Source organism: Macrobrachium nipponense, chromosome 24, assembly GCF_015104395.2.
Source record: "Macrobrachium nipponense isolate FS-2020 chromosome 24, ASM1510439v2, whole genome shotgun sequence".
In the NCBI taxonomy this organism is placed as follows: domain Eukaryota; kingdom Metazoa; phylum Arthropoda; class Malacostraca; order Decapoda; family Palaemonidae; genus Macrobrachium; species Macrobrachium nipponense.
The window spans coordinates 1,182,838-1,195,974 of NC_061091.1; the positions used below are offsets into that span (position 1 = coordinate 1,182,838).

At 40.4% G+C, this 13,137-nt stretch overlaps 1 protein-coding gene across 1 annotated transcript in view; it reads left to right on the plus strand.

The window, feature by feature from the left end:
* Window positions 1-13,137, plus strand: part of LOC135204658 (glutamate receptor ionotropic, NMDA 2B-like) — a gene marked incomplete in the record, with an annotated part of 496,073 nt that overhangs the window by 466,726 nt on the left and 16,210 nt on the right. The window contains 1 exon segment of the mRNA XM_064234808.1: window positions 8,174-8,355. Coding sequence (XP_064090878.1) covers window positions 8,174-8,355 — 182 coding nt within the window.

Sequence of the window (13,137 nt, forward strand, 5' to 3'; positions counted from 1 at the left end):
TTACTGGCACTGCCCATGTTGTTTATGAGCTTTTATCATATTTCCGGCGTTGAGTTTTGACTTGAGTATCGCCTTGAGTTCTCTGCATATATTCTTTCCTGATCGTGTCCTTCATCTCTTGGTGTTTTATATCTCCTCCTTCCATTATTCCCAGGTATTTGTATCCTGTCTCATCTATGTGTTTGATGTTGCTCCCATCTGGTAGCTTTTATCCCTTCAGTTCTCGTTTACTTTGCCTTTTTGTTGATGTTGACTAAGGCGCATTTTTGATTTTTTTCTATTCCAAACTCCATCCTGATGTCCCCAGATTCTACAATCCTTACAGTCTGGATTAGGGTATCTATTTCCTTGATGCTCTTACCATACAGCTTGATGTCGTCCATGAACATCAGAATGGTTGATCTGTTGCCTCTTTTCTTGAGTTGGTACCCGGCATCCATCTTCTGTAGTACTTTTGTCATGGGAATCATGGCTACTACGAAGAGTAGTGGGGACAGTGAGTCGCCCTGGAAGATCCCTCTCCTGATATTAACCTCTGCTAGTCTTATGCCAGAGCTTGTAAGTATGTATTCCAGTTGCGCATTGTAATTTTTTGAGGAAGCTGATGGTATTTTCCTCTGCCCCATATATTTTCAGGCATTCTATTAGCCATGTGTGGTGGTATCATGTCGAAGGCTTTCTTATAGTCTATCCATGCCATGCTTAGGTTGGTTTTTCCTTCTCCTACTGTTCTTCATTACCATTTTGTCTCAGGGAGCAGGAGCTGGTCTTTTGTGCCCCTACACTTCCTTCTGCAGCCTTTCTGTTGGTGGGGGATGGTAGTTGTATAGCCTTTCACTGATGATACCTGTTAGTAACTTCCACATTATTGGTAGGCAGGTGATAGGCCTGTAGTTACTGGCTATATTTACCCTTACTCTTGTCTTTTTGTACTAAGGATGTTCTTCCTGTGGTCATCCATTTGGTGCTTGGTGATTTGAGATACAATTAATGGAGTTGTTCTGCTATTCGTGGGTGTAGGGCCTTGAAGTTTTTTTTTTGAGCAGTATCCATGGACTTCATCGGGACCTGGGGCTTTTCATTTCCAGTTTGGCATTTTCTTTAGTTGGTGTCTGACTGTGTCTGTCGTGATGTCTGTGAATCTTTGTTTTATTCTCCCTGTTTCTTCTTCCTTGCCATTCCTTAAGTTTTTCCACTTTTAAACGAAGGTAGCTGGTAGGGCTTCGTTATTATTATTATTATTATTATTTTAGTTGCATAATCATGCCTAAACGGCCATTAATGAAAAATAACAAAAGACTAACAGTGAACATGGATCAATAAACATACATAGCAACAGTCATACTGAAGCAACAATAAAAGTCAGCAGGTAAAATTCCCATGTGTGAACTATTTAATCAAGTTAATGACGCTTTTGAAAAATACTCCAATTTCCGTTGCACTGCATATTGCTGCATTTATACACACCATAAAGTTTAATACATAAAATTTGGTTTAATACGTAGAATACTGTTAAATACGTAAAAGAACTCGAAAAATTGACAGGAAAATAAAATAAAAACTCACGATTGACGAAAGAGAGGAAACAGATATGAGAAAGAGGGTAGGACAAAGAAAGAGCCCTGGGGAGACGGAAAGAGGGAAACAGAGTGAGGGGTGGACAAAAAGTAGGGGGAACAGATGAAAGAGGGGGAACAGATGAAAGAAGAGGAACAGATAAAAGAGGGGAAAAGACGAAAGAAGGAGAAAAGATGACAAGAGGGAAGACGAAAGAGGGGGTGAAGACGAAAAAGGGGGAAAAGACGAGAGGAAAAAAAGCGAAAGAGGGGAAAAAGACGAAAGAGGGGGGAAAGACGTGAGAGAGGGAAAAGATGTGGAAAAGAGGAAGAAGAGATGGAAAAGGGGAAAAGATGAGAGGGGAAAAAGATGAAAGAGGGGCAAATGAATGGATGGAAGAAGACGAAAGAGGGGAAGAAGATGAAAGCAAGGAAAAAGACGAAAGACTGGGAAAAGATGAAAGACGGGGAAAAATGAAAGAGGGGGAAAGACGGAGGAGGGGAAAACAGATGACAAGGAAAAGACCAAAAGGGGAAAAAGACGAAAGAGAGGAAAAGGGAAAAAGACGAAGGAGGGGGAAAGATGAAAGAGGGGAAAATGAAAAAAGGAGAGAAGGATCAAAGAGGGGAAAAGATAAAGAGGGGGAAGCCGAAAAAGGGGAAAATGAAAGAGGGGAAAGGACAAGAGAGTGGGGAAATATGAAAGAGGGGAAAGGAGGAAAGAGTGTGGAAATATGAAAGAGGGGAAAGGACGAAAGAGTGGGGAAATATGAAAGAGGGGAAATGCAAGAGGGTAAAACCGGGAAAAAATGAAAGAGGGGAAAGACGAGAAAGGGGAAATGAAAATGGGGAAAGGACGAAAGAGGGGAAAAAACGAAGAAGGGGTAGATGAAAAAGGGAAAAAAGACGAAAGAGGGAGAAAAGACAAACGAAGGGAAAAGACGAAAGAGGGGAAAAAGGATACAGTTGAATAATCCATGAAGTATAAAAAGGGCGGAGAGCGACTGAGAGATACTGAAAGGTCAAATATGATGGATGACAGAGGGAAGTGAAAAAATATAAAGATTATCACAGAGAGAGAGAGAGAGAGAGAGAGAGAGAGAGAGAGAGAGAGAGAGAGAGAGAGAGAGAGAGAGGTCAAAATACTGCTTCCAGGTGGTAGAAAAGGGTAAAATCAGAAAAATAGTGAGGGGAAAAAAGGAAATGGAGTAAATGGCCGGCAGCCCACTGAAAAAATTACCAGAATTATTTCCAAGGTTTGAAAGATGTAACAGGAGGAAAATCTCAAAGCAGTTGCACGATGAATCAACTGTTAGAGAGGGTGGACAGTGAGATGGAAGATAGATAGAAAATATGAAAGGAGGTACAGTAAAAGGAATGAGAGGGGTTGCAGCAAAACGTCTCGTATCCTATACAGGGATCTCTACTTTTTTCTTTTTTTTTTTAAGAAAATCCTTCCACGAACTTTCAAAAAAATGGAAAACGGGTCCTCGCTGGAATATCTAAAGCTCGTATAACGCCAGCCAGATCTTCTGGCTCAGTTACCCATATCCAAAGTGTGCTAAGAAAACGCCAAGCAATTTAAGAGCAGGAATTTAATAGTAGAGTTCAGTCAGAATTTTGCTGGCGTTTGCAAACTTCGTAATATCGGAGACGGATCATGTTTTAATATTATATTCCGGGACGGGGGCTTCCAGTTGGCAAAAAAAAAAAATGAAAATAAAAAAATTATACTTTTTGGAAGGGGGTGGGATAAAAAAAAAATTATACTTTATGGCGGGAGGGCTTCCAGATGGTCAAAAAAAAAAAAAGGAAAAGTTAAAAAATTATACTTTTTGGAGGGGGTGAGATTTAAATATTATACTTCGGGGTGTGGGGGGGGGGGTGTGGGGGGGGGGAGGACGAGGGTTTATCAACAATCTGAGTTTGAATGGAATTCACCTGAATATAGATTTGAGGCCAAAGGCCAAGCACTGGGACCAACGAGGTCATTCAGCGATGATTCGGAAAATTGATTGTAAAAAAAGGGTTATGAAAAAAAAATATCACAGATTCTGCGTCGAGTCCCTTCCGCCCCCTCCCCCCCCCCCCCCAACCCATCTACTATATGTAGTTATAAATACACTTTATCAAGGGGTGGCGCGTGACAAAATCAAAAGACCAGTCACCGCACGTTCTTCCTTTAACAGGTGATTCTACGTGAGACGAAACTCAACATCAGTGGGCATCGTATATATATATATATATATATATATATATATATATATATATATATATATATATATATATATATATATATATAATATATCACATATCCACGGGTCAAAAATAAGAGGCGGAGTGCAGGTGTAGGTCTTGATCGGTTTCGATTTTATTTCCAAGCCATTGACGAAGGACTGATACGTAGTATTAGAAGTCACAAATATATATACTACAGAGACAGTACTGACGAACATACACACAACCGTTTGAGACTGCAGATCCACCCACAGTCAAGTGTCAAGGTAGGAGTGGCTTTTTAATTTTTTTTTTTTTTTTGGCTAAAACTTACAATAAATTCTCAGGGATACTACTGATAAAGTACCCAGCCTTAGAGACATCAAGTCCACCATTGTGGAATGTTTGATAAATGAATCACGTGCAAGGGCGATTATATATATATATATATATATAGTATATATATATATATATATATATATATATATATATATATGAAGAAAAGAAAAGTAAGAGAACCGGGAAAAACGATAAACATTTGTCTTAACTCCACCATCGGAGGAACTTTCTTCCCCACTCCTCCTCCTCCTCCAACACCTCCCACAACCTCCTCCTCCTCCCTCTCCTCCTCTTCCAGACCGCCGAACGGTCAAGTCAATACGTCCGCGACGCGAAGGAGAGACAGGTATGCCAATATTCGACAGACCTCTCTACCTGACAAAGTGGCAATGGGAGATGTTTACGAAGGAGGAGGGAGGCGCGCTCTCTCTCTCCTCTCTCTGCTTTCAGTCGCACGGCGCATTTATTGCTCGCCTCATATTCAATACCGCCCAAGCAGGCGGCTTCCAAGCAAGCAAGCAAGCAAGCAAGCAAGCAAGCAGCAAGCAAGCAAGCAAGCAGTTTAACAATTGCCTGAACTATCCATAACTGACGTCTCCCTCATTAGTGGTTGGAAACATTCTTTATTTAGGAGGCAATAAACAACATATATATATGTATGTATATATATATATAATATATATATATATATATATATATATCTATATATATATATATATATATATCTCCAATGTAACACGGAGAACACACGTACTTGACAATATTTCTTAAATGCATGGTAGAAAGGTAATTGAAACAGGGACTTAGAGCAAGTATATAGTACTTTCGTAGTAATATTCTACATTTTCAACTTTGAAAATGTAGAATATACTACGAAAGTACTACTTGTTCAAGTCCCTGTTATATCTATATATATATATCTATATATATATATATAGATATATATATATATAGATATATATATATATATATATATATATATATCTATATATATATATATATATATATATATATATCTATATATATATATATATACTATATTTATGTATATATATATACATATATATATATATATATATATAGATATATATATATGTGTGTGTGTGTGTATGTATGTATGTAAGCGTGACTGATAAAAAGGAACACAAGACGTGGAGACAAATTATTATCTCTCCTATCTCTCTCTCTCGCGTGATGGCCATCATGCGCTATCAATCTCATCAAGCCATTTCTTCCACTCTGCCTCTAGTTTACCATCGATCATTCTTTTACCCATTTCACTTTCGACAACCCCTCCCTCTCTCTATCTATCTATCTATCATCTATCCGTTGTAATATAAATAAATAAATGAAAATATGATTGTCTACACAAGAGGAGTCAGGATGTCAGTTACTGGTGGAAGGATGATGTCAGCGGTTCGAGGAAGAAGTCAGAGGGGTTGGGGGGGGGGGGGGGGGGGGGGCGGGGGGGGGGGGGGGGGGGGGGGGGGGGGGGGGGGGGGGGGCGGGGGGGGGGGGGGGGGGGGGGGGGGGGGGGGGGGGGGGGGGGGGGGGGGGGGGGGGGGGACTGGGGACGTAGGGGAGAGCAGTGAGGTAGGACAGAAGGGGAACAAGGATGGAAAAGATTCCCCCCCCCAACCCCAACCCTCTCTCTCTCTCCACACAGACACCACTCCATTGAAATCCGGCCCAGGTTCGAGAGATAGCGAAGCTTCGCCGAGGCTTGAAAGATCTCGTTTTCTATACAGCCAGCCTTCCCGTTTTCTATTTGGCCACAAGGTCATAGAAATAGAATAGAAGATTCAATTTCTTTTGGGTAACAACCCGTTCAGAGAGAAAGGGAAGGGGATGGAAACTGCTAGATATGAAAAAAATGTCTGTGAGATTAAGAACAAAAAAAATAAACTGGTTTTTATTTGGGGAGGTTAAAGCTGCCGCCCTGTAGTACAAAAAAAAAAAAAATTATTATTCTTGTAGGATTCCTGCAGCGTTTTTGTATCTGATTCAGGGTTCAATAAATGGGATAAATATTTTTCTATGTATTAAACAGATGGAAAGGCAATATAATAACTTTATTCAACTCAACCCAAACCAAACATAAAAATTAGGATTAGATAAAGAAGAAAGCAACATACCTGTATTTAGAAGGACTCATAATTATAAGAATATGGAAACAGCTAAAGAATTCTAGGGCATTACTCTAAAGGGAATTTGCCAAATCATTACAAAAGAGTTTTAGAAAATTAGTGCAAATGCGCTTGATTTCGCGTGCTACACTGCATTGGAACCTGGCGCTGCCCATCATGTCCCCAATACCCTCGCAATCTTCTTCATACCCTGCTGCATTGGTACCCCCATCATGTTCCCCATACCCTCCCAATCCCCTACGTACCCCAGCCCACCTGGGGCGGACAAACAGGTTTGCAGGAGGAGGGTAGATGTGTCATATCTGCCTTACCCTCCCGATCACTACATACCCCGCTCTAAAGTCTTGCAGGAGGAGGGTGGATGTGTCATGTCTACCCTACCATCCCAATCCCACCCAACCTGGGGTGGACAAACTGGTTTGCAGGAGGAGGGCGGATATATCATGTCTACCCTACACTCCCAATCCCGCTACCTGTCTCGCCCCACCCAGGGCGGTCACACAAGAAAGATCCACTCGGCTTTTATTACAGATAGACAGATAGATTCAGTAACTCTTGCATCACATGGTTCGCTGACCGTTTCGGTCCCGCATTGGCTATGCTTCAGAACTTCCTTCCTGCTTCCGTGTATTTAACTTTCTATCCTTCAAAATGTCTATAGCTTCTATCTATACAGCTTTGTACTTCATGTCCTTCATTTTCTGGAATTAAACTTCTATCCTTCAAAATGTCTATGGCTTCTATCTATACAGCCTTGTACTTCATGTCCTTCATTTTCTGGATCTCTTCATCTTGCTGTCCAACCACTCGAACTTCCTCTTTATCACTGCCCTCAGCGCTGAATGACCGAAAGTATCACCGGGTCTTGGCTTGGCTACCTCAGGTTCATATATCAAAACCCTTCTTACACAAGAGGAGGATTCATCCCTAGTTAAGTATATCTTAGTTTTACCAGACCACTGAAGAGCTGATAAACAGCTCTCCTAGGGCTGACCCGAAGGATTAGATATGTTTACGTGGCTGGGAACCAATTGGTCACCTAGCAAAGGGACCTACCTACAGCTTATTGTGGGATCCGAGCCACACGTATTCGAGAAATGAATTTCTATCACCAGAAATAAATTCCTCTGATTCCGCATTGGCCGAGCCGGGATTCGAACTTCGGACCACCGGATTGGCAGCCGAGCGCGAAAACCACTCGTCCAGCGAGAAACTTGCATCCCTAGTAGCAGATTCAGTGTTCAGGCTTACTCCATGCCTCTTCATTTCTAGGTTTTCGTCTGGGGTAGGCTCCCTGTTCCATCTAACCCCCTTAAGAAAAACAACTTTCCATGGGAACTATTGGATAAGATACAATACAGAATTTCAGCCAGAGGCCAAGCGCTGGGACCTATGAGGTCATTCGGGGTTGAAGCGGAAACTTAGACAGTGATAAGGTTTGAAAGGTGTAATGATAGGTAAACCTCAAAGCAGTTGCACTATAAAAATAAAGATATAGGAGAGGGTGAAAAGTAAGATGAAGGAAAGAGAATATGAACGGAGATACAGTAAAAGGAATGGAAGGGGTTGCAGCTAGGGAAGGGAAGCTGCAAAGAGCCTTAAGTCATGCCTACAGTGTACCATGCGAGGTTCACTGACGGCCTTACCGATCTATGGAGCATAGGAACCATTAATATTTTTTAGGGGAGGGTGAATAGTAAGATGGCAGAAAGAGATATAAGAACGGAGGCACAATAAAAGGAATGGAAGGGGCTGCAGGTAGGGACCTACGGATAGGGCGCTGCAAGGAATCTTAAGTCATGCCTACAGTGCACCGCATGACGTTCGCTGACGGCACTACCGCCCAACGGACCATAGGAACAATTATGACCTATTCTATAACATCTCTAACTGGAACACTTCTTCCCCTTCCAGGAAGCTGGACGCCTTCCTCTACGACGCCACCGTCCTGGAATACCTGGTGGGGCAGGACGACGAGTGCAAGCTCCTGACGGTGGGTTCCTGGTACGCCCTCACGGGCTACGGCGTCGCCTTCGCCCGGAAGTCGAAATACCTCGAGATGTTCAATGAACAGATCATGAAATACAGGGAAAACGGTGAGGCAGGAAATTGCCCTTTGTTGTTGCTTGTGTATATGCTGTTTAAGGGACACACAATGTCAAATTCCTAATTAAATGATATTTAAATCAATACATATGCACACACATATATAGTATATATATATATATATATATATATATATATATATATATATATATATATGTATATATAATATAGAAACATGTATATATATACAATATATATGCAAATATAATATATATATATATATATTATATATTATATATAATATATATATATATATATGTTACGAACTCCTTTAGGAGGAAGTCGTAACTGGTTCTTTTTATTTTAATCTTAAATCCAGTGACAAAAAAACAAAAAACAAATCAGTACGAGCGAGGAAAATCAGAAAGACACAGGCAAAAATTTCACAATATTTATTACACAATAAATATACGACACTGATGGCAACAAAAACGTAATAAATAGAACCAAAATACAAAAGGCCATCAAATAACTCAAAGAGTCACCTATAACTAAAGCTAAAACCCTACTCATAGTGAAGAAACCAATTCTTTAAATCTTTAATAAGGGACCCAAATAATTTACCCACCACCCGCTAACCTATTACTAAATAGAAAGGAAAGAAGTGGAAGGACATACAAAAAGAAAACAATAATCCTACCTAAGACATAACAATCTAAACCTTAATATACTATCAAACACTTTTAGACCATATAATTACACACTCTTTAGGGTGTATCTAAAAATACACACAGATTGGTCCTAGGACACAGACCAGTACTGATACAGACGAGACCATATATCGCTCAAAAAATGCAGTCACAGAACGTCACTCCCATCAGAAGAACTGCACTTCAAAACCGTTGGTGGATATACACTTTAGTCTACGGCTCGCCAAAGATACAGGTGGGGATGTTCCTCTTACCTGAGAGACACCCTACTTGCTCCAACAATCTTACTCTGGTGCTGATAACGTGGATACATCCCATGAATGACGAAAAGGCTCTCGACCAGAACCACACACAACTGCCAACGCCAAGATTTAGACAGTAGGCCACTTAAATCACAGTTGCACGTCGTACTCCTACATGTAGTTCACGTGCATAACTGCCTTTCACATTAAGCAGCAGCTCAATGACAGCAGATGTTCTCAAGAGAACAAGCGAGAAATCTTCAGAATAGGACGTTATATATGTATAATCCACAACAGCAGACAGATCAGCAGCTCCAGAGTCCTCAACGGCCTTGAACTAGACTCTAGAATACTTTGGGGAAAGTCACAAGTCACCTCTCCTTACCACACTCCCAGTCACCATAAAGAAAAACAAACAGAGTTACAAATTGGCAAGGAAGCAAAAACACTGAGGAAGGCCGCACTCAAACTGCACTCAATAGATGGCGCCACAAAACTAAAGCTTTTTTTTCAACCAAAGCAAATTAACAGTACATTTAACCAAAATGTATACTAACTTAAAACAAATAACAAAATACCTAACTTAACTTAGTTTTACAAAATTGCAAACAATAGAAAAATAAAAGCCATCAGTGCAAAAAGGCAAAACAATGAGATTTTACTTTAAAATTACGTTACGGCCTGACACCTTCCTCCCTCAACAAAAAAAAATCAATTTGACTAAACAGGAAAACTTAATTTTTCTTTTTTTTTTTTTTTTTTTTTGAACCTTAATAAGAAAATATAAGGTAAAGTAAACATGACAAGCATAAACACTCACACTAGGACTACTTAATCTAACTGGCCCCCCCCCCACAAAAAAACAGGGAACTCCGGGATTGCACATAAAATAAGCAAAAAACAACCTTAGGATACATTAATAGCCTATACACCATCTGAAAAGAAAATTAGAAAATCAGGAACGGCATGAACAGCCAACACGTCACATCCTAGAAAGTGCATCGGGGATCTTCGTTGTCCACTCCTTTTATATGTTGGAAGACCAGGTTATATTCCTGAAGGAGAAATGCCCATCGGAGAATCCTTTGATTCGCTCCTTCATCTTATTTATGAACACCAGCGGTGTTATGGTCCGTCAACACTTCAACCTGGAAAGAACTGGATAAATAAAATAGAAAATGGGATACGCTCTTCACCAGAGCCAAAGCTCCTTCTCTATGGTAGAGTATTTTTTCTTTCAGCCGGGAGTAACTTTTTACTGAAATAAGATACAGGTGCATTTCCCCCTCATCATCTCTCTGAAAACAGAACTCCTCCAATGCCCACGTCACTGGCATCCACTGCCAAAAATAAAGGGTTTATTAAAATTGGGAGAGCTAAGAATTGGTTCAGAGATTAATACCGATTTCAAATTAGAAAATGCTTTTCACACTCTGTACTCCACAAAAAACTTAGTGTTCTTTTTCAATAGATTAGTTAAAGGCTGGGCGATGTCAGCAAAATTCTTCAGGAACCTCCTATAATAACTAACATACCAAGAATTTTGCGAACACCACGGACATTACACGGTTGAGGAAGGTTGGCTATAATTCCACCCTCAATATTAGCATGTTTAGGAGCAACCTTCCCCAAACCAACCTCATGACCAAGATAGGTCACTACAGCCTTACCAAACTCACACTTGTTGATATTTACAACCAAAACCAGCCTTTCGTAAAACCTGAAACAGTTTTCTTAACCCTTTCAACATGGGTTTTTTCCAGTCCCTGACTGTATACCACCAACGTCGTCAATATATATTTCGGTACCCTCCAGCCCGCATATCACCCTATTCATAAGGCGCTGGAACGTACAAGCTGCATTTTTTAAACCAAAAGGCATCACCTTACATTCATACAACCCATTTGGGGTGACAAATGCCGAAATCTCACGGGCCCTGTGAGACAATGGCACCTGCCAGTAACCCTTCAATAAGTCTAATTTAGTTACAAACTTGGCATTCCCTATCCGGTCTATAAATCTTCAATCCGGGGAAGAGGGAAACTGTCACTCTTGGTTACCTGATTAACTCTACGGTAGTCAACACACATTCTATAATTACCGTCAGGTTTCTTTACCAGAACTATAGGAGAACTCCACGGACTTGAGCTGGGTTGAATAAGATCATGGTCCAGCATATACTGTACCTCCTTCTCAACTACTTTGGCTTTTTCTGGGTTCAGGCGGTAAGGAGCCTGCTTTACTGGACGAGCGTCACCTACCTCAATATCATGTTCAAGCCATGAAGTAAGCCCTGGAGTCTCTATAAACACTTCTGGAAAAGACTTTATCAAACATAACATGTCTTTCTTCTGGACTTCATCCAGATGCTCCAACAAAACATTAGCCTTATTAAAAATCTCAACATTTGTTCTTAATTCTCTACAGATAAATTCTCTACAGATACATGGTTTATCAACATTATTATTAAATACAGTAGCTAGAGGACATGGTTTATTTCATAACAATATAATGGATCTGGATTTCTACCTTCATATTTCTTTAATCTATTAATGTGAAAAATTCTACTCTTTCTAGTAGAACCTGGAGATCTAATTCATAATTAACGTCAGACACCTTTCTTATTACCTTCCATGGACCCCCCTTCCTTTAAATCTGGGTTTCAGAAAACTATCAGAGGTCCATATCTAAAACCAGAACCAGATCTCCAGATTCGAAAGAACGACTTACTGCCTTGCGATCATAGAATGCTTTCATACAAGCCTGGGAAGCTTGCAAATATCCTGGGCCAAACTTCCAGGCACCACTCAATTTATTTTTCAAATTAGATAAAAATATATTTAAATTTTGAATTTGTTTTCGTCCCCCAATCAACACTCAAATAACACTTCCAAAAGACTCGAACCTCATGACCATACACCAATCTGAAAGGAGAAACACCAGTAGATCATTTGGGTGAGTTCTTAATGCAAATTAATGCATAAGGTGTTCCTTATCCCAACTACTCTCCCTTTCGTAACAGTACTTACCAATTATACTTTTTAAGGTTTGGTGGAAAACCTTCCACAACCCCTTGACTTTCGGGATGATATGGGACACTGGTGATGTGCTGGAATGGCCAGTTCAGCACACCTGTCCTGAAAGTACTTGGAAGTAAAATTAGTACCGCGATCTGATTGAATGGTACAAGGTAACCCATAACGACAAAAATATTCTACTAACTTCTCCCAGACAGCTTTGACGTAACTTTCCTAAGAGGAAGCCTCTGGGAACCGAGAAGCCCTATCCATCACAGTTAATAAATACATATATCCCGATTGGGTTCTAGGTAAAGGACCAACAACATCAATGACAATCTCTTGCAAATGGTCATCACCACCAATTACAGGGATGGGTGGGTTTTTAACGGAGCCTTTCGCAATTACCTGATTGGGTTTACCCATGACCTGGCACGTCTCACAGTTCGCAAGAACAGCTTAATACACCTTCTCATATTAGGCCACCAAATAGCTTGGTTAATCTCTTAAAAGTTTTTGTTACCCAAAGTGTCCCGAGAAAGGATCCTCATGAGCTAACTGCAGCAATTCGTCTCTGAATTGTTTTAGGCACTAAAATCTGCTTATGGTACCCAGAAGAATCCATAAGAGCAGAACGACTTAATCTATACAATAATCCTCTCTCTGATACTAAACATGGCTTAGAAACATCATCCCCCTCAGTTATTTCCACATCAAATTCATCATGCTGAGCTCTTATAAAATCAGCCCTATTCCATGCTCTAACTACCTTACTACTATCACTACTTCCTACAGACTCGAGCCTTCCTACTGCTACATCTACTTGTACAGGATCTAAATGTAAATCCTCTCCGTCCATCAAG